The sequence below is a fragment of the Muntiacus reevesi genome, chromosome 5 (assembly GCF_963930625.1).
Source record: "Muntiacus reevesi chromosome 5, mMunRee1.1, whole genome shotgun sequence".
Taxonomy (NCBI): Eukaryota; Metazoa; Chordata; class Mammalia; order Artiodactyla; family Cervidae; genus Muntiacus; species Muntiacus reevesi.
Genome location: NC_089253.1, coordinates 54,702,635 through 54,725,085, shown reverse-complemented (window position 1 = coordinate 54,725,085; position 22,451 = coordinate 54,702,635). Strand labels below are relative to the sequence as shown.

The window sequence follows — 22,451 nt, the reverse complement described above, 5'->3', positions numbered from 1 at the left end:
TGCATGCTCACTTCCAACCTTCCTTGGAAGCTGCATCTCCTATGTCTCCTGCATTGGCAGCCGGATTCCTTACCATTTGTGCCAACTGAGAAGCCCACTGTATTAGATATATAGTCTTAATTAACAAATTTCCCAGAAAACATAGGTCAGGAGGGACGCTCCTCATTATTTTAATTGTAAGAATCAGGGAATGGAGATATGACCGTTCATGTTCTTTAATCACTGCAGCTGTGGGAAAGAGAACAGGAAAACTCAATGACTTTTTCAACTCCCTCCCTAAAGGAAAACATTCCTTCCACATTCATTTCATTGCCCTATGCAATCCCTGTAGTTAAGTCTACTTCAAAAGGACAGGGTGTGCTATTGCAACAAGTGTCTGGAGGGAGGAGAATATTTGCCAGCAGTACTTGTGAGAAATACAGAAGCCGAGAAACTTGCAGAAAGTGGAAAGAATAGCTGAAGTGATACATCACGAATTCTTTGCCAGATGTGGAATATCATGAAGTGTGCGCTGAGTGTGGAGAAAGAGGGTTCAAGAGTACCGAGGGTACAGATACATCAGATGAGAAACACAGTGAAGGGAAATGTAAGTGATACAGCAAGGAGTGGTGTGAGGCTGTGCTCATTTTACTGACTTTTGTGCTGTACTAAGAACAAATTAATAACATCCACTTTTATATTTTTATATCATTGATTATTTTAAGGGATGTGATTTCTATATTGTGAACATACCTTTTCTCTTTTCAGAAATAAAATGTGATCCTCCTCGTATTCCAAATGGTGTGTACAGACCTGAATTAAGCAAATACAGAGGTCAAGATACAATCACTTATGAGTGTAAAAAGGGTTTTATTCCTGAGATCCATGGAAATGTTGCAACGTGTACCAGAGATGGCTGGGCACCTGCTCCGAGATGTACCTGTACGTTCCATTCATATCTTGACCTTCTTCTTAATTGTGAAATTTCTTTCTCTTAAACACACAACAATGGGGCACAATGCCCTACACAGTAGGGCAAATCCAAGTATCTGCCCTACTGTGTATTCTAATGCGGGGCTTTTAGAGGCATTATTTGCTTCTTGAAGTAGGCAAAAAATAAATAAATAAATAAAATAAAAAATAAGGAATAAAAACATTTTTGTAAATTAAAAACAGTTAAAATTTTTGCCACTCAAAGTTAAAATATGGATGTGTTTTTGAATATATAAACTTCTAACAACCCACTCCACTTCTGGAGAATCCTATGGACAGAGAAGCTTGGCAAGATATAGTCCACAGGGGGTCACAAAGAACTAGACACGACTAAAATGACTTAGCATGCAAAATAATTGTAATACTGAATCTAAGCCATTAAAATAATATCACATAGCGCCTATTGTATTAGATGCCTGCGTGCATGCATGCTAAGTTGCTCAGTCATGTCTGACTCTTTGCTGTAGCCCACCTATGGTCTGTAGCCCACCAGGCTTTGCTGTTCATGGGATTTTCCAGGCAAGAATGCTGGAATGCCCTCCTCCAGGGGTTCTCCTCAACCCAGCTATCAGAACCTGCCTCTCCTGCGTCTCCTGCATTGGCAGGCAGATTCCTTACCTCTTGTGCCCACTGGGACGCCATTGTACTAGACACATAGTCCAATTTAACAAATTTCCCAGAAAACATATTGGCGTAGGACAACACCCCTCCATGTTCTTAGAGCTCCTGTGGGTCAGGAGTGAGGAAGGGCCTTCCCTGTCTGGTTCTGAATCACTGTGCATGGGTGGCAGTCAGGGTACTGACCTGGGCCACTGTCACGTGGACGCTCAGCTGGGCTGGAGGCTTTGCTTCCAAGTTGGCTCACTCTCCTGGCTTTGTGGGGAGGCTTCAGTACCTGACCAGCTGGGCATCTCCGCAGGTTGCTTGAGAGACAGCTCACTTTCCTCAGGGCCAGGGACCCCAGAGAGGGAGGAGGAAGCCTCCACACCAGGTATGACTTGGTCACACACTGTCATGTCCGTCATGTGTGATCCTTAGAAACGGATGCTAAGTCCTGCACACTCAGTGGTGAGGACTTAGGCTCTAATGTTTGAAGAGAGGAGTGTGGAAGGCAGTGTGGACTTCCCTAAAACCGTAAAATAGAGAAGAGCGTCAGGTCAACTGAACAGAGTATTTTCTGAGGATGTGTCCTTTCCTCAACTTGTTTGCTGCCTCTAAAACAATCCTCTTGTTTCTAACAGTACACTGTAAAATTTCAGCATACTTAAGCCAGTTATTCCATGAAAGACAACTGTAATGATATAAAAGAGTTCAATTACCTTAATGGTAATTCCAAGCATACATTTAAAATAAATTTTCAAAGCATAAGTTCCATTAAAATGAAGGTATTAGCCATATGAAACAGATTTTAATCTGCATAAGAACTTTAAGAAAAATATTTAATCTTGTTTAAGATGGATTTATGAAAATGGTGCTGTGTCGTGTACAACTCTTTGTGATATTTGGGACTACAGCCTACCAGGATCCTCTGTCTGTGGAGTTCTCCAGGCAAAAATACTGGTGTGGGTTGCCATTTCCTTCTCCAGGGGAATCTTTCTGACCCAGAGATGAAACCTACATCTCCTGTGTCTCCTGCATTGCAGGTGGATTCTTCACCCAATGAGCCATAGGGAAGCCCTTTGAAAATGGTTGATCAACCCAATTCTATTTATATCACCACAAGGTTATCCCACAAAGGACCTTGTGATGTTCTTGTGGACAACATGAGGAAACTGTTTAAATAGTTTATCAGTATTCATTATTTCATTAAATGAGCTGACTATCAGATGCAGGACTTTGTCCTCAGGCCTGTTCCTTTCCACTTTTGTATCATCAGCGAGTTTAATGCTGCAAAGGAGATGCATCTGGATGACACAGAGCTTCTGAAAGTGAATCCATATTAGGACAGATTCGTCACTCAGAATGACTCCCATGTGTGAGGTTGGACCTAATAACATGAAATTTACAACTTAAATTTAAAAATTATAAGATCCTGGACCTGGATCTTTGGAGTAAGTTGCAGAGGTACAGAAAGACTGCTGCTGCTGCTAAGTCATGTCAGTTGTCTCCGACTCTGTGCAACCCTATAAACGGCAGCCCACCAGGCTCCTGTCCCTGGGATTCTCCAGCAAGAATACTGGAGTGGGTTGCCATTTCCTTCTCCAGTGCATGAAAGTGAAAAGCGAAAGTGAAAGTGAAGTTGTGTCCGACTCCTCAGGACCCCATGGACTGCAGCCCACCAGGCTCCTCTGTCCATGGGATTTCCCAGGCAAGAGTACTGGAGTGGGTTGCCATTGCCTTCTCCACAGAAAGACTAGAAACACTTTAAAACTTAGTGAATACTTTTCATCAATTTTGAGATCAGTGTGAGCCAATATTATGATGGACAGCCAAGCCTACTCATGAGACCTGTTGGTGGGAGTGTAAGAGAAGAATGAGGCTGTTCTGAGTCCTGACAAAATCAATGCCCTTCCAACTATAGGGGACTATTATATGTGCTTCAATAAATGATCTGGTTAGAGAGATAAAGACAGATTCACATGTGCCCAAATGAAAGAGTAGACGAGGAAAATGCCTCAGGCCAGTGATTGTAATGATGCTTACTTTTAATTATGCCCTCTTTGTGTACCTTTTGGAAGTGAGTCTCAGTGGATTATTTTACTGTATTCATATTCATTGATGCATCAAAATGATAAATGTGCTAGTTCTGAAACCATATCTTCAGAACTCAAATCTCTCCTCTACAATGTAATGACGAAGTTAATTGAGTTCTTTTCACTTGGCTCTTGCAAATACAAAGATTCAAACTTGTCCAACATAGAATTATTGAAAGATATACATATCTTAACATACATGATGAAATTTGTAAAAGTCAAGAATGAAGAGAAATTATTTTAATCTCCAAAAAGTAGTGGGAAGAAACCTAGACTATTACGTAAGAGGAGTTTTTAAGCGTTTCAAACTTAAAAATGTAGACAAGCTTCAGAAGGTGGGGGAAATCTATCGGTGATAAGAGATTCAGACTATAGGCCATGAGAGGGTATAATTGACAAGTCTTTGTTAAAGAAATGGGCTAAGATATGCAAAGATTCAAATTTTATAATTCACATAGCAAGCATATATGTGAAAATTATTCAATATGTAATAATAAGAGTAAAATTTGATTATGTTATACCTCATTTAAAATATTTGTAAGAAATACTGAAAAATACATCATTCTCCAATTAAAATTAGACCATAAGTGACAAGGGTTTCCCTTCATCTTAACCATTTGGATATTAAGAATTACTCATTGTTCATTTCTCTGATGAGACAAGCAAAGGAAAATATATCTTAATGTCTAGTTTGATGGATAAATAAGAATGTTACTCTGTGTGATTTAATCAATGAAAAATTGTTGTGGTTCTCTATATATATCACATATTTCCCATAAACAGAAAAGTAAACTAACGAATGATAATTTAAAAAAATCTGTTTTCTTCCTACATTGACTTGGTCTGAGAATAAATGTCAGGATTCTGGTCTGATGAGAGTGGAAAAGAAAGTAAAAGAGGGCAGATGAGCCACAAGATAAAATCTGTACTTTCATCACTTGATTAAGGTGCTAATTTAGTCAACAAGGTTGGGACTTCTGTACTTAAGGAGAATCATTTAATAGGTCTGTATAGTTTCCTATCAAGAGAATACACATATAAATTTTACATAATATGACCCATAAGACATAATTTGATCTTCATTAGCAAGGCTTCCTCACATACTTCAATCATCTGAATTTTCTATAACTTTTCTTTTCCTAGAAACCATAATGCAATGAGTGTAATTAACTGAACAAGAATATAATTTGTAGATGAAACATTAATTCTAATTTGATTGTATACTGAGATAAAACTACTTCTACTTTTTTTATTCCAAGGGAAACCTTGTAATTATCCAGTCATAAAACATGGATGGCTACGTTATTCACACAGAGGATACTTTCCAGCACGTGTAAATGAACAGTTTGTCTATTTCTGTGATCAGCATTTTGTGCCTCCTACGCAACATTACTGGAATTACCTGACTTGCACAGCAGAAGGATGGTCTCCAGAAGAACCATGCCTCAGTAAGCAAACCTATTTAAGTTTATACGCGTAAATCTTGGAAAGAGTGAAGAGACAAAAGTATGTAAGTGAGTACGATTTAGTGTTGTGTAACAACAGTAAGGCCAAGGGATGAGTTCTATGAGCAAAAACATCCAAATAGATCTTCCCTTTACTAGAGTCTTTTCATGTAAATCCTGTGAGAGATACAGAGGCTTTACAAGAATATCTGCATCATTTATACATATTTTAATCATAAAACTAAAGACAATTAATGTGGAACATTATCTTTTTCATTTTTCACAAATGTAGTAGTGGCTTCCATTTTTATTGTTACATGTTATATTTGAATACTAATGCATTCTCATGTAAATTCTATAAGGTTAATCTTAAATGTACTATTTTACCAAATTTATTTTGTATTTCTTTAATATTACTTTTATGATCCTAAGGACAATGTACTTTCAATTATTTGGAAAATGGACGTACCCCACGTCGTGAAGAAAAATATTTACAGGGTAAAACTGTTAGAGTAAACTGCTATGACGGCTACAGTCTTGAAAACAATCAGAACACAATGACCTGCACAGAGAATGGATGGTCTCCTCCTCCCAGATGCATCCGTGTCAGTGAGTAAACTGGGCTGAGAACCCAGTATGTTTATAACTTTCTAAGACTCAGCTGCATTATCCACTGCAAAATATTTATATCAACTGCTTGCTTTGCCAAAGGAACTATTTATTTTTATTGTTTACAAGTGTCTGTGAGTGTACATATAGACTTTTTGATAAGTATATAACAAAGTACATGTACTTATTGATAGACATTAGTCAAGAAAATAGGAAAAGATCCACAAAGAAGAAACCTGTAGTAACAGAGTGAGGTCAGAAAGATGGCAGGAGTTTCACTGCCTCTCCTGATATAAACGCAGACTTTGACCGTCATTTGCGGATAAGAGTATCTTTGTGGGGGTCCAGGAGTCTAGCAGGGACATGACAGCAGCTGCTAGAGCACAAAGACTGGAGACTGGACGCGTCCCTGAGGGTTAGAGGAGGAGCCGCACTTTGCCCCTGAGTGGCCCTACTTAGCGCCAAGACAGAGCCCTCGGCACAGGATTTCACCTGTGGGGAAGATGAGAGTGTGTGAGCAAGGGTGGGTCCTCATCTTCCAGCGCACTCCTCTCTCCCCTTGTCCAGGACACTGGGGTCACCTGCATGACTGGGGGGTGGGGAGAGGCCAGGAACACAGCTCCCAGGGCTAGAATTCTTCAAGGAACATGGGTCCTGCTGACCACGTGGAGACCCCACCAGGGAGCCCCAAACCATTGCAGACACCGTGCTTGTGGTCCTGCTCACCCCTGGGCTCCTCATCTCATCCACATCCCCTCCCCAGGGCCAGCTCCCTGTGTAGGTCCCCAGATGGTCCCCTTAGGTGGTGGCATCTAAGCCTTTGCAGATGGCCTGAGGGACATCTACAAGTCAACCTGTCCCTGTGGGTCTGTGAGAAAGCACACGGATGTGAGCATTTGGCATTGCCTCAGGGAAGCAGCACAGAGACTGTCTTTGCTGCGTTCATAGAAGCATACGAGCTTCAGAATTCTCTCCCAGGAGGAACTGAGTACATGGGACAGGTGTATCCTTAAAAAAGGCCTGAAAATGTCTCAAAACCCCCATCAGTGTGACAGTGTACTTCCCTCCCCAAGTCAGTCTGTAAAGACTGGAGGGAGTGACTGCTTCTTTAAATGCAAACACAGCAAGGTGAGACTTCAAGGGGCACAGACATCAAAGGACTAAAATATAAACAGAGAAGCACAATAGTTTTTCAGTTACTGACCCCAAATAATGGATATGGATAATTTGTCTGACAAGTAATTCGAAGCAATTGCTTAAGAATTTCATTGAGATAAAAGAAAACAGTGGAGAAGGAAATGGCAACCCACTCCAGAATTCTTGCCTGGGAAATCCCATGGACACAGGAGCCTGGAGGGCTATAGTCCATTGAGTCTCTAAGAGTCAGACACAACTGTAGTGACTAAGCATGCAGGCATGCAATTTATATTTAAATTTATATTTAAATTTATGCAATTTATGCAATTTAAATTTAAATTAAATTTAAATGCAATTTAAATTTATATTTAGAGTAACTATTGATAGATAAGGATGTATTAATATTATGTTTTATTTTTTTCAGGATGTTTTATAGTTTCCTAATTTCTTTCTTCCTCTGATGGTTTGCCTTTGTAATTCATGATTTTGGTTATAGTAGTATGCGTTTAATAAACTTCTCTTTACCATTTGTGAATCTAGAATGGATTCTTGCTTTGTTTACCATGAGATTTACCTAAAACACCATACAGAGAGAGCAGTGTATTTTATGCTGATAATATATGAACATCAACCACATATTAAATCTCCTTCCTTTTACTTTTCTCCATTTTATCTTTCTGATGTCATGATTTGCCTCTTTTTATAGTGTGTACTTAATTAAAAAATAATTTTAGCTATAGTAATTTTTATATTCTTGTGCTTTAACTCTTAAGTAGTTGTGTTTAACATTTCATATCAACGTACTGCTGTGTTCTGAATGTAAATATGCACTTAAATTTACCAGTGTACTAGGTATTTTCATGGAATGAATTAGCATTCTTTTACTTTAGCTTGAATAATTCCTTTTAGTGTTTCAGTAGGGAAGGTCTGTGTGCCTACTCTGTCACCTCAGCTGTGTCTGACTCTTTGCCACCCTATGGGCGGCAGCCCCCCAGGTTCTCTGCCCATGGGGTTCTCCAGGCAAAAATACTGGAGTGGGTTGCCATGCCCTCCTCAAGGAAGGTCTAGTTGTGTTCAATTTCCTCAGTGTTTGTTGGTCTGGTGAAGTCTTTATATTCTTTTCTTTTCTGAATGATGTTTTCAAATATTCTTCTTTGGCAGTTTTTTCTCTCAATACTTGGAATATATCATCCCACTTTCTCCTGGCCTAGTAGGTTTCTGCTGAGAGATATGCTAAGATCCAAATGAAGGCTCCCTATTAAATTTCAAGGTTTTTGTTAACCTTGAACCTTGTTAACTTTGTTAACCAAGTTAACCTTGTTTGCTTTTTCCTCATGCTGCTTGAAGCCTTCTCTATTTTTCTTTAACTTTTGCAACTTTATTATAATGTGTGCTGTAGAGGATTTTTCATGTTGATTTAGTTTGATCACCTGTAAGCTTCCTGAATATTCAAATATCATTCTTGAATTGGGAATTTCTCGACATTACTCCTTAAATATATTTTCTGCCTCATCTCCTTTTCTCCTCCTGGAACTTCAATAATTTGCAAATCAGTTCTGTTTTCAATGTAGCATAGATCATGTAGCCTTTCTTTGTCCTTTTTCATTCTTTTGTTTAAAAATTTTTTTTTTAATTTTATTTTTACTCTCCCTTGACAGGATAACTTTGATATATCATCTATCGCACAGTTTCTTCTGCCTTTTTAACTCTCTGGTGGATACTCTTTAATGATTTTTTTTCATTTCATCCTTGAAACCTTCAGCACCAGGGTTTCTTTTTTTTTTAATGATTTGTACATTTTTATTAAACTGCTTATTTTGTCCATTGTTTATTGTTTTCCTGCTTTTGTTCAAGTATCTTACTGTAGTTTCTGTAACACATCGAGTTATTTAAAATAGCTATTTTGAATTCTTTACTGGATAAATCATACATCACCAATTTTTGGATGTGAATATTGAAGATTTTTATACTTTGTTGCTTTCGTGATACTTTGTGTTCATCTTCCTTGTGTTTTGTGGTGCTGTTTTTATAATTAAAGTGCCAGTCTCTTTTGGGTGAGAGACAACTTTCTTCAACCCTGCTAGAGACTCTGCAGCTATTTCAGATGTTCTATATTGGCACCTGCTGACATTCTCATCCCTGTTACTCCAGAATTTCTCTTCTTCTATGTCTTGTCCAGACACATTAGTGCACCAGAAATGGTGCTGACAGCCTGTCCTTTGTTTCCCCCAAAGTAGCACTACATCTTTCTCTTTTTCTTGCATCTTTCCAAAAAATTTTTTGTTTTACTTTTTAAAATTTTTATTTTAATTGGAGGCTATTTACTTGACGGTATTGTGGCGGTTTTTGCCATACACTGATATGAATCAGCTATGGGTGTATATGTGTTCTCCATCCTGAACCCCCCCCACCTCCCTTCGCATCCCATCCCTCAGGGTCATCGCAGTGCACCAGCCCTGAGCACCCTGTCTCATGCATCAAACCTGGACTGGTGATATCATATGCTTCACATACGATAATATGCAGGTTTCAATGCTACTAATCTTGTGTTTTTCTTCTGGGCCACAGATTTAAGCCAAATTTCTGTGCAAGCTCACTGGTGGTCTGCCAAAGATTGCTCTTCCCTCTGAGTCAGTTGTAACCACAGAGATCTGGCCACAGGGTGGAAGTGGAAGGGTGTGTGAATGAAGCAGACAGAAGTCCTCCTGTGAAAATCTGGACTTTCATAGAAAGACTTAGCTCCATGCATGATTTTCTAAGATAGGTTTTTCAGGGTTCCTGGAGTACAGATGAGAGGGAATTGAGATGGTTCATGAGCCACTGCAGGCATCACAGTTAAGACAGAGATCTGTCTGCCTTTTACCTCATGCATGCATGAGTGAGCCTCCTCCTGGGCCCCTTGGCATATGGAATTTCGGGGGTGAGTGGTTGTTTATTTTGGATTTATTTATTTTTAATTGAAGGGTAATTGCTTTATAGTATCATGTTGGGTTCTACCAAACATCAACACGAATCAGCCATAGATTTACCCATGCCCCCTCCCACATGAACATCCCTCCCAACACCCTGCCTACCCCACCCTTCTAGGTTGTTACCAGCTCTGGTTTGAGTTCCCTGAGCCATACAGCAAATCCTCATTGACTGTCTATTTTGCATATGGTAGTGCAAGTTTGCATGCTGGCCCTCTGCATACATCCCACCCTCTACCTCCTCCCTGGCAGCCGATCCGTGAGTCTGTTCTCATGTCTGTGTCTCTATTGCTGCTGTGCAGTAGGTTTATCGGGACAATATGTCTAGGTTCCAGGTGTATTATGATATTTGTGTTAATATATGATATTTATTTCTTCCTGACTTACTTCACTCTGTATACTAGGCTCTATGTTCATCCACCTCTTTAGGACTGACTCGAATGAATGCATTCCTTTTTATGGCTGACTAACTTATATGCAGGTCAGGAAGCAACAGTTAGAACTGGACATGGAACAACAAACTGGTTCCAAATAGGAAAAGGAGTACATCAAGGCTGTATATTGTCACCCTGCTTATTTAACTTATATGCAGAGTACATCATGAGAAACGCTGGACTGGAAGAAGCCCAAGCTGGAATCAAGATTGCCGGGAGAAATATCAGTAACCTCAGATACACAGATAACACCACCCTTATGGCAGAAAGTGAAGAGGAACTAAAAAGCCTCCTGATGAAAGTGAGAGGAGAGTGAAAAAGTTGGCTTAAAGCTTAACATTCAGAAAACTAAGATCATGGCATCTGGCCCATCATTTCATGGCAAATAGATGGGGAAACAGTGGAAACAGTGTCGGACTTTATTTTTTTTTTGGCTCCAAAATCACTGCAGATGGTGATTGCAGCCATGTTATTAAAAGACACTTACTCCTTGGAAGGAAACTTATGACCAACCTTGATAGAATATTAAAAAGCAGAGACATTACTTTGCCAACAAAGGTCCGTCTGGTCAAGGCTATGGTTTTTCCAGTGGTCATGTGTGGATATGAGAGTTGTACTGTGAAGAAAACTGAGTGCCAAAAAATTGATGCTTTTGAAATGTGGTGTTGAAAAAGACTCTTAAGAGTCCCTTGGACTGCAAGGAGATCCAACCAGTCCGTCCTAAATGATATCAGTCCTGGATGTTCATTGGAAGGACTGATACTGAAGCTGAAACTCCAGTACTTTGGCCACGTCTTGGGAAGAGTTAACTTATTGGGAAAGATCCTGATGCTGGGAGGGATTGGAGGCAGGAGGAGAAGCGGATGACAGAGGATGAGATGGCTGGATGGCATCACTGACTCAATGGACATGACTTTGAGTAAACTCCGGGAGTTGGTGATGCACAGGGAGGCCTGGCGTACTGCGATTCATGGGGTCGCAAAGAGTCGGACATGACTGAGCAATTGAACTGAACTGAACTGAATATTCCATTGTATATATGTAGCATAGCTTCTTTATCTATTCATCTGTCAATGGACAGCTATGTTCCTTCCATGTCCTAGCTGTTGTAAATGGAGCTGCAGTGAACATTGGGGTACACATGTCTTTTTCAGTTTTGATTTCCTCAGGTACATACCTAGGAGTGGGGTTGGTGGGTCATATAGTGGTTATACTCCTCGCTTTGTAAGGACTCTCCATACAGTTCTTCCTAGTGACTGGATCAATATACATTCCCACCAACAGTGCAAGAGGGATCCCTTTTCTCCACACCCTCTCCAGCATTTATTTGTTTGTAGACTTTTTGATGATGGCCATTCTGACTGGTGTGAGGTGATATCTCATTATAGTTTTGATTTGCATTTCTCTAATAATAAGTGATGTTGAAAATGTATTCATGTGTTATTAGCCATCTTGGGTCTTTTGACAAATGTCTATTTAGGTCTTTTCCCCACTTTTTGATTGGGTTGCTTGTTTTTGTGGTATTGATTTGTATGAACTGCTTATATCTTTTGGAAATTAATCCTTTGTCAGTTGTTTCATTTGCTGTTATTTTTTCCCATTCTGGGCATTTCATTTCACCTTATTCATAGTTTCCTTTGCTTTGGAGAAGCTTTTAAGTTTAATTATGTCCCACTTGATTATCTTTGTTTTTATTCCACTACTCTAGGAGGTGGGTCATAGAGGAGCTTGCTGTGATTTATGAGATAGGGTGTTCTGCCTGTGTTTTCCCATCCATTTTGAGTTCATCTTTGTGTATGGCATTAGGAAGTAATCTAATTTCATTCTTTTCCATGTAGCTGTCAAGTTTTCCCACAGCACTTATGAAGAGAGTCTCTTTGCCCCATGGTATATTCTTGCCTCTTTTGTCAAACATAAGCTATCCACAGATGTGTGGGTTTATCTCTGGGCTTTCTATCTTGTTCCATTGACCTGTATTTCTGTTTTCCTGCCAGTACAATACTCTCTGGATGACTATAGCTCTGTAGTCAGTCTGAAGTCAGGAAGCTTGAATCCTCTAGCTCTGTAGCTCTATTTTTCTTTCTCAAGATTGCTTTAGCTCTTCAGGTCTTTTGTGTTTCCATATGAATTGTGAGACTTTTTCTTCTAATTTTGTGAAAAATATCATTGGTATTTTGATACAGATGGCATTGGATGTGTAGATTATATTGGGTAGTATAGTCATTTTCACAATGTTGATTCTTCCAACCCAGGAACATGGAATAGCTCTCCATCTGTTTATGTTGTCTTTGATTTCTTTCCTCAACATCTTGTACTTTTCTGTATACAGCTCTTATTTCTCCTTAGCTAGGTTTTTCCCTAGGCATTTTATTCTTCTTGTTGCAATGGTAACTGGGATTGACACCTTAATTTCTCTTTCTAATGTTTCATTGTTAGTACAGAGGAATGCAGGTGATTTCTGTGTATTCTTTTTGTATGCTGTCAGTTTCCTAAATTCACTGATTACCTCTAGTAATTTTCTGAAAGTATCTTTAGGGTTTTCTATGTGTAGTATTATCTGTGTGCAAACAATGAGAGTTTTGTTTCTTCTTTTCCAATCTGAATTCTCCAATCTGGATTCCTTTTATTTCTTTTTCTTCTCTGATTGCTGTAGCTGGGGCTTTCAAACAATGTTCACTAATAGTGGTGAGAGTGGGCAGGCACCCTTGTCTTTTCCTCATCTCAGGGGGAATGATTTCAGTTTTTCACTTTTGAGAATTATGTTTGCTCTGGGTTTCTCATATGTGGCCTTTATTATGTTGAGGCAAGTTCCTTCTTTGCTCTTTTTTTAACGAGTATTTACCATAAATGGTTGTTGAAATTTTTCAAAAGCTTTTCCTGAATCTATTGAGATGACCATATGGTTTTATCTTGCAATTTGTTAATATGGTATATCACATTGATGGATTTGTGTATATTGAAGAATGCTTGTGTCCTTGGGATTAACCCAACTTGATCATGGTGTACTATCTTTTTAATGTATTTTTGAATTCTGTTTGCTAGAGTTTTGTTGAGGATTTTTCCATCTATTTTCATCAATGATATTGGCATGTAATTTTCTTTATTGTGTTGTCTTTGTCTGGTTTTGGTATTAGGGTGATGATGGCCTTGTAGAATGAGTCTGGAAGTGTTCCTTCCTCTGCAGTTTTTTGAAAGAGTTTTATAAGAATAGGTATTAAAAAAAAAAGAATAGGCATTGACTCTTCTCTAAATGTTTAAGAGAATTCACCTGTGAAACCATCTAGCCCTATACTTCAATGTTTTGGGAGTTTTTTAATCACATTTTTTATTTCAGTGCATATAATTGACTTCATAATTTCTATTTCTTCCTGGTTCAGTCTTGGAAGATTGAACTTTTCTAAGAACATATCCATTTCCTTCAGGTTGTCCATTTTATTGGCACATAGTTGCTCATAATAGCCCCTTTGTATTTCTGTGTTGTCTGTTAATCTCTCCTTTCTCATTCCTAATTTTGTTGATTTGATTTCTCTCTCACTTTTTCTTGATGAGTTTTACTAATTGACAATTTTGTTTATCTTCCCAAAGAAGCATCTTTTAATTTTATTAATCTTTACTATTGTTCCTTCATTTCTTTTTCATTTATTTCTACTCTGATCTGTGGGATTTCTTTCCTTCTACTAACTTTGGGTGCTTATTTGTTTGTTTTTTTCTCATGTCCTGCTTTATCCAGTTGTTTTATGTGTAAAGTTAGGTTGTCTATTTGATGTTTTTCTTGTTTCTTGCTATAAACTTTCCTCTTAGAACTGTTTTGTTGTATCCCATATGTTTTGAGTTGTCGTGTTTTCATTGCCATTTGTTTCAAGAATTGTTTGATTTCCCTTTTGATTTCTTCATAAACCTGTTTGTTATGTAAAAATGCATTGTTTAATCTGCAAGTGTTTGTGTTTTTTACTGTAATTGATATCTAGTCTCATAGTATTGTGGTCAGAAAAGATGCTTCATAGAATTTCAATTTTTAATAATTTACTGAGGTTTGATTTTTGGACCAAATATTGTCTATTCTGGAAGATGTTCCATGCACATTTGAGAAGGAAGTGTGTTCTTTTGGATTTGTGTGGAACATGCTGAAGAAATAAATTAGGTCCATTTGGTCTAATGTTTCATTTAAGGTTTGTGTTTCCTTGTTAATTTTCTAATTTGATGATCTGTCCATTGGTGTAACTGGGCTGTTAACATCCCCTACCATTATTGTGTTGCTGTCAATTTCCCCTTTTATGTCTGTTAGTATTTGCCTTATGTATTGAGGTGCTTCTATGCTGGATGCAGAGATGTTTAGAATTTTGTCTTCTTTTGGGATTGATCCCTTGACGATTATGTAATGTCCCTTCTTTATCTTGCATAATACTCTTTATTTTAAAGTCTATTTTGTTAGAAATGAGAATTGCCACTTCAACTTCCTTTTGATTTCCATGGGCATGGAATATGTTTTTCCATCCTTTTAATTTCAGTCTGTATGTGTCTCTAGGTCTGAAGTGGGTCTCTTGCAGACAGGATATATGGGTCTTGTTTTTGTATCCATTTAGCCAATCTGTGTCTTTTGGTTGGAGAGTTTAATCCATTTACATTTAAAGTAATTATTTATATTTTACTATTAGCATTTTCCTATTATAATATAATATAATGCTATATGTTCCTATTAACATTTTTTAATTAATTGATTTATTATAATTGGTGGCTAATTACTTTACAATATTGTGGTGGTTTTTGCCTTATGTTGACATGAATCAGCTATGGATGTACATGTGTCCCCTATCCTGAAGCCCCCTCCTCATCCCATCCCTCAGAGTCATCCCAGTTCACTGGTCCTGAGCACCTTGTCTCATGCATTGAACCTGGACTTGCAATCTGTTTCACATATTATAATATACATGTTTCAATACTATTCTCTCAAATCATCCTGCCCTCACCTTCTCCCACAGAGTTCAAAAGTCTGTTGCTTACATCCTGTCTCTTTTGCTGTGTCGCATGTAGGGTCATCATTACCATCTTTCTCAATTTCATATATATGCCTTAATATACTATACAGGTGTTTTCTTTCTGACTTACTTCACTTTGTATAATAGGCTCCATTTTCATCCACCTCATTAGAACTGATTCAAATGCACTTTTAATAGCTGAGTAATATTCCATTGTATGTACGTACCACAGCTTTCTCATCCATTCGTTTGCCAATGGGCATCTAGGTTGCTTTCATGTCCTACCTATTGTAAACAGTGCTGCGATGAACATTGGGATACACGTGTCTCGTTCAGTTCTGGATTGCTCCATGTGTATGCCTAGCAGTGGAATTGCTGGATCATATGGCAGCTCTATTTCCAGTTTTTTAAGGAATCTCCACACTGTTTTCCATAGTGGCTGTACTAGTTTGCATTCCTACAAACAGTGTAAGAAGGTTCCCTTTTCTCCACACTCTCCAGCATTTATTGTTTGTAGATTTTTTATAATAGCTATTCTGACCAGCATGAGATGGTACCTCATTGTGATTTCAATTTGCATTTTTCTGATAATGAGTGATGTTAAGCATCTTTTCATGTGTTTGTTAGCCATCTGTATGTCTTCTTTGGAGAAATGTCTGTTTAGTTCTTTGGCCCATTTTTTGATTAGGTCATTTATTTTTCTGTAATTGATCTACATGAGCTGCATGTATAGTTTGGAGAATAACTCCTTGTCAGTTGTTTCATTTGCTATTGTTTTCTTCCATTCTGAAGGCTGTCTTTTCACCTTACTTATAGTTTCCTTCGTTGTGCAAAAGCTTTTAAATTTAATTAGATCCCATTTGTTTATTTTTGCTTTTATTTCCATTATTCTGGGAGGTGGGTCATAGAGGATCTTGCTGTGATTTATGTCAGAGAGTGTTTTGCCCATGTTTTCCTCTAGGAGTTTTATAGTTTCTGGTCTTACATTTAGATCTTTAATCCATTTGGAGTTTATCTTTGTGTATGGTGTTAGAAAGTGTTCTAGTTTCATTCTTTTACAAGTGGCTGACCAGTTTTCCCAGCACCACTTGTTAAAGAGATTGTCTTTTCTCCATTGTATATTCTTGCCTCCTTTCTCAAAGATAAGGTGTCCATCGCTGTGTGGATTTATCTCTGGGCTTTCTATTTTGTTCCATTGATCTATATTTCTGTCTTTGTGCAAGTATCATGCTGTCTTAATGAGTGTAGCTTTGTAATGTATTCTGAAGTCAGGTAGGTTGATTCCTCCAGTTTCATTCTTCTTTCTCAAGATTGCTTTGGCTATTTGAGATTTTTTTGTATTTCCATACAAATTGTGAATTTATTTGTTCTAATTCTCTGAAAAATGCCATTCATAGCTTGATAGGGATTGCATTGAATCTATAGATTGTTTTTTGTAGTATACTCATTTTCACTATATTGATTCTTCTGATCCCTGAACATGGTATATTTCTATATCTATTTGTGTTCTTTGATTTTTTTCATCAGTGTTTTATAGTTTTCTATATATAGGTCTTTTGTTTCTTTAGGAAAATTTATTCCTAGCTATCTCATTCTTTTCATTTGAGTCGTGAATGGAATTGTTTCCTCAATTTTTCTTTCTGTTTTCTCATTGTTAGTGTATAGGAATGCAAGGGATTTCTGTGTGTTAATTTTATATCCTGCAACTTTACTATTTTCATTGATTAGCTCTAGTAATTTTCCAGTGGTGTCTTTAGGGTTTTCTATGTAGAGCATCATGTCATTTGCAAACAGTGAGAGTTTTATTACTTCTTTTCTGATTTGGATTCCTTTTATTTCTGTTTTCTCTTCTGATTTCTGTAGCTAAAACTTCCAAGATTATATTGAATAGTAGTAGTGAGAGTGGGCACCCTACTCTTGTTTCTGACTTTAGGGAAAATGCTTTCAATTTTCACCATTGAGGGTAATGTTTGCTGTGGATTTATCATGTATGGTCATTATTGTGCTGAGTTATGTTCTTTCTATGCATACTTTCTGGAGGGTTTTTATCATAAATGGATGCTGAATTTTGTCAAAGGCTTTCTCGGCATCTATTGAGATAATCATGTGGTTTTTATCTTTTAATTTGTTAATATGGTGTATCACATTGACTGATTTGTGAATATTGAAGAATCCCTGCATCCCTGGGATAAAGCCCACTTGGTCATGATGTATGATTTTTTTAATGTGTTCTTGGATTCTGTTTGTTAGAATTTTGTTAAGGATTTTTGCATCTATGTTCATCAGTGATATTGGTCTGTAGTTTTCTTTCTTGGTGGCATCTTTGTCTGGTTTTGGTATTAGGGTGATGGTGGCCTAATAGAATGAGTTTGGCAGTTTACCTTCCTCTGATATTTTCTGGAAGAGTTTGAGTAGGATAGGTGTTAGGTCTTCTCTAAATTTTTGGTAGAATTCACCTGTGAAGCCATCTAATCTTTGACTTTTGTTTGTTGGAGGATTTTTTTAATTACAGTTCCTATTTCTTTGCTTGTGATGGGTTTCTTAAGATTTTCTCTTTCTTCCTGGTTCAGATTTGGAATGTTATACTTTTCTTAAGAGTTTGTCCATTTCTTCCAAGTTGTCCATTTTATTGTCATAAAGTTGCTGATAGTAGTCTTTTGTGATCCTTTGTGTTGTTTCTGTGTTGTCTGTTGTGATTTCTCCATTTTCTTTTCTAATTCTGTTGATTTGATTCTTATCCCTTTGTTTTTTTGATGAGTCTGGCTAATGGTTTGTCTATTTTATTTATCTTCTCAAAGAACCAGCTTTTAGTTTTGTTGATTTTTGCTATAGTCTCCTTTGTTTCTTTTTCAATTACTTCTGTCCAGATTTTTATGACTGCTTTCCTTCTACTAACCCTGGGCTTCTTCATTTCTTCTTTTTCTAGTTGCTTTAGGTGTAAAGTTAGGTTATTTATTTTATTTTTCTCTTGTTTCTTGAGGTAAGCTTGTAATGCTATGAACCTTCCCCTTAGCACTGCTTTTACTGAATTCCATAGGTTTTGGGTTGTTGTGTTTTCATTTTCATTCATTTCTGTACATATTTTGATATCTTTTTAAATTTCTTCTGTGATTTGTTGGTTATTCAGAAGCATGTTGTTTAGCCTTCATATGTTTGTATTTTTAATGTTTTTTTTTCCTGTAGTTGACATCTAATCTTACTGCAGTGTGATCAGAAAAGACACTTGAAATTATTTCAATTTTTTTTTGAATTTACCAAAGCTAGATTTATGGACCAGGATGTGATCTATTCTGGAGAAAGTTCCATGTGCACTTGAGAAAAATGTGAAATTCATTGTTTGGGGGTGAAATGTCATATAGATAACCATTAGGTCTAACTGGTTCATTGTATCATTTAAAGTTTGTGTTTCCTTGGAAATTTTCTGCTTAGTTGATCTATCCATAGATGTGAGTGGGTTATTAAAGTCTCCCACTATTATTGTGTTACTGTTAATTTCCCCTTTCATATTCGTTAGCATTTGCCTTACATATTGCAGTGCACCTGTGTTGGTTGCATATATATTTATAACTGTTATATCTTCTTGGATTGATCCTTTGATCATTATTTAGTGTCCTTCTCTGTTGCTTTTCAAGTCTATTTTAAGTCTATTTTCAAGTCTATTTCAAAGTCTATTTTATCTGATATGAGTATTGCTTCTGCTGCTTTTTTTGGTCTGCATTTGCTTGAAATATATTTTTCCAGCCCTCTACCTTCAGTCTGTGTGTGTCCCTTGTTTTGAGGTGGGTTCCTTGTAGTCAGCATATATAGCAGTATTGTTTTTGAATTCATTCAGCCAGTCTTTGTCTTTTGGTTGGAACACTCACCTATTTATATTTCGGGTAATTATTGATAAGTATGATCCCATTGCCATTTATTTTGTTGTTTTGGATTCGAATTTATAAACCTATATAGCTTCCCTTGTAGCTCAGTCAGTAAAGAATCTGGCTACAGTGCAAGAAACCTGGGTTCGATCCCTGGGTTGGGATGATCCCCTGGAGAAGGAAATGGCAACTCACCCCAGTAGCCTTGACTGGAAAATCTCATGGACAGTGGAGCCTGGTGGGCTGTAGTCCATGGGGTTGCAACAAGTCGGGTACGACTGAGTGACGAACACTTATTTACTTATAAACCTTTGCTGTGTTTCCTGTCTAGAGAAGTTCCTTTATCATTTGTTGATGAGCTGGTTTGGTAGTGCTGAACTCACTCAGCTTTTGCTTGTCTGTAAAGCTTTTGATTTCTCTTTCATATTTGAATGAGATCCTTACTGGGTATAGTAATCTGGGTTGTAGGTTTTTCTCTTTCTTCACTTTAAGTATGTCCTACCAATCCCTTCTGGCCTGAAGAGTTTCTGTAGAAAGATCAGCTGTTATCCTTATGGGGATCCTCTTGTGTGTTATTTGTTGCTTTTCCCGTGCTGCTTTTAATATTTGCTCTTTGTCTTTGATCTTCATTAAGTTGATTAATACGTGTCTTGGGGTGTTTTACCTTGGGTTTATCCTATTGGGACCCTCTGGCTTTCTGGACTTGGGTGGCTGTTTCCTTCCACATTTTAGGGAAGTTTTCAACTATTATCTCCTCAAGTATTTTCTCATGGCCTTGCTTTTTGTCTTCTTTTTCTGGGAAGCTTATGATTCAAATGTTGGAATGTTTAATATTGTCCCAGAGGTCTTTGAGGTTGTCCTCATTTCTTTTAATTTTTTTCTTTTTTCCTCTCTGCTTCATTTATTTCCACCATTCTATCTTCCACCTCACTTATCCTATCTTCTGCTTCAGTTATTCTACTGTTGGTTCCCTCCAGAGTGTTTTAGTTATTGCATTATTCGTTATTGATTGACTTTTTTTTTCTAGATCTTTATTAAACATTTCTTGCATTTTCTCAGTCCTCGTCTCTAGTCTATTTATCTGTAACTCCATTTTGTTTTCAAGATTTTGGATCATCATTATTCTGAAGTATTTTTGAGGTAGACTCCATATCTCCTCCTCTTTTGTATGGTTTGTTGGGGATTTATCATGTTCCTTTACCGGTTGAATTTTTCTCTGCCTTTTTGTTTTGTTTAGATGGCTCTGTTTAGGGTGGCCCTTCTGTATGCTGGAAGTTTGTGGTTCCTCTTTATTGTGCAGGTTGGTCCCTGTGGGTGTGGTTGGATGTGTGGTTTGTCAAGGTTTCCTGGTTAGGGAAGCTTGCATCCATGTTCTGGTGGGTGGAGCTAGATCTCCTCTCTGAGTGCAATGAAGTGTCCAGTAGTGAGTTTTGAGTTGCCTATGGCTTTGATATGACTTTGGGCAGCCTGTATTTTAATGCTCAGGGCTATGTTCCTGTGTTGCTGGAGAATTAGCATGGTATGTCTTGCTCTGGAACTTGTTGGCTCTTGGGTGGAGCTTGGTTTCAGTGTAGGTATGCAGGGTTTTGGATGAGCTCTTGTCAGTTAATGTTCCCTGGAGTCAGGAGTTCTTTGGTGTTCTCAGGTTTTGGATTTAAGCCTCCTACCTCTGGCTTTCAGTTTTAATCTTACAATAGCCTCAAGACTTCTCCATCCATACAGCACTGCTGATAAAACATGGTGAAAAGAATCTCTACAGTGAGGGACATCCAGAAAGGTTTACAGAGTTACATGGAGAAGAGATGAGGGAGGAGGAAGATAGAAGTGACCAGGAGTTGAAAAGGGGAAATCAAAAGGGGAGAGAGCAATCTAGGCAATAATCAATTCCCTATGTGCTGTCCACAGTCTGGAGCACCCAGAGAGGTTCACGGAATTAAGTAGAGAAAATAAGAGGGAGAAGGGAGATAGATGTGACCATGAGGAGAAGAGGGGCAGTCAAAAGGGGAGAGACGAATCTAGCCAGTAATCAGTTCCCTAAGTGTTCTCCACAGCCCGGAACTCCCAGAGAGATTCAGAGTTAAGTAGAGAAGAGTAGGGGGAGGGAGGAGATACAGGTGCCCTGGGGGAGAAAAGTGTGAGTCAAAAGGGGAGAGAACAATCAAACCAGTAATCACACCCCTAAGTAAAAATGGGTACTGAAGATTAGATTCTTAAAGGTAAAAAATTGATAAGAAATACCAAAGAGCAAAGATTAAAAATCTAGAGTAGAGGTTAAACTCTGAAAAATACAATATTAAAAATACAAAACAAAATCAATCACAAATTATAAGAAATATATATATGAAATTTGCTTTAAAAATAGGGTCTTTTTTGAAAGGTTATAATAGTAGGTTATAAAAATGACAATTAAAGAAGTAATAAAGAACTTAAAAATTAAAATTAAAAGTGATAATAGTAAAAATATATCTAGGAATTTCTCCGGAGCTGTTGAGGGCATTGTGGGGTCAGTTCAGTTTCAGATAGTTCATTGTTCCAGTTTATACTTCTTCTCAAGGTCTATAGGCCCTTCCAATGCTTAGTCAATGCTAACTACAGGGTTTCAATCTGTTGTGCCTGTCACTCCAGGAGTGGTTCCCTTTTCTTTGTTTATTTTGGCTTCCTCTGTTTGCACATCTCTTCAGTGTCTAATTTCCGCCCTGACATAAGGAGGTGAAGGTGGTCACTTATTTAGCCTCACTTGTTCAGCTGTGCTGTGGGCAGGCAGGAATACTGCAGACAGGTATCACTGGCTGTGTGGGGAGTGCTCGCAGTGTCTGGGCCACACTGGGCTTGCCCCCGCTCACAGCGCCTGTGCTTTCCCAGTCTACACTGCTCAAACTCCAGGGTGCTCTGAAGGGGAGCTGTCCAAAGCGGGCCCTGGGTTGCGTGCACTTCCCAGGCTTAAGCTGCTCAGGCTCAGGTTCTCGGGTACTGCACAGGGGCGCAGACTCGGTTGGGCCTGCGTTTTGTGCCCTTCCCAGGTCCTAGCAGCTCAGGTGACCAGGTGCTTGGTGAGCACACTGTCCCAGGTGAACAGTGCATCATATCACCTCCCTGGTCCCACTCGCTTGGTTTCCGGGGTGTGCCGCAAGAGTGCCATCTCAGGTGTGCCGTGTATCTCCTCTGGGGAGCTGATCTCAGGCTGTGACCCTCCTGGTAGATGTCAGCCATCCAGGAGCCCAGGAAGACGTGGTTAGCAACTGGCAGCCTGCTCCCAGTTTGGTGGAGGATGCCATCTCTGGGGCCATGATTGCCTCTCGCCTTCCACCTCTGGCTGTTGCTTGCCTGCCTCTCCGCCTCCGGTGGGGGGAGGAGCC

The 22,451-nt window shown here is 38.4% G+C and overlaps 1 protein-coding gene across 1 annotated transcript in view; it reads left to right on the top strand.

The window, feature by feature from the left end:
• Positions 1-22,451, top strand: part of CFH (complement factor H) — a 115,063-nt gene that overhangs the window by 33,836 nt on the left and 58,776 nt on the right. The window contains exons 7-9 of the mRNA XM_065938312.1: positions 748-921; positions 4,925-5,113; positions 5,543-5,719. Of these exons, the coding sequence (XP_065794384.1) occupies positions 748-921; positions 4,925-5,113; positions 5,543-5,719 (540 nt within the window). The remainder of the gene's footprint in view (positions 1-747; positions 922-4,924; positions 5,114-5,542; positions 5,720-22,451) is intronic.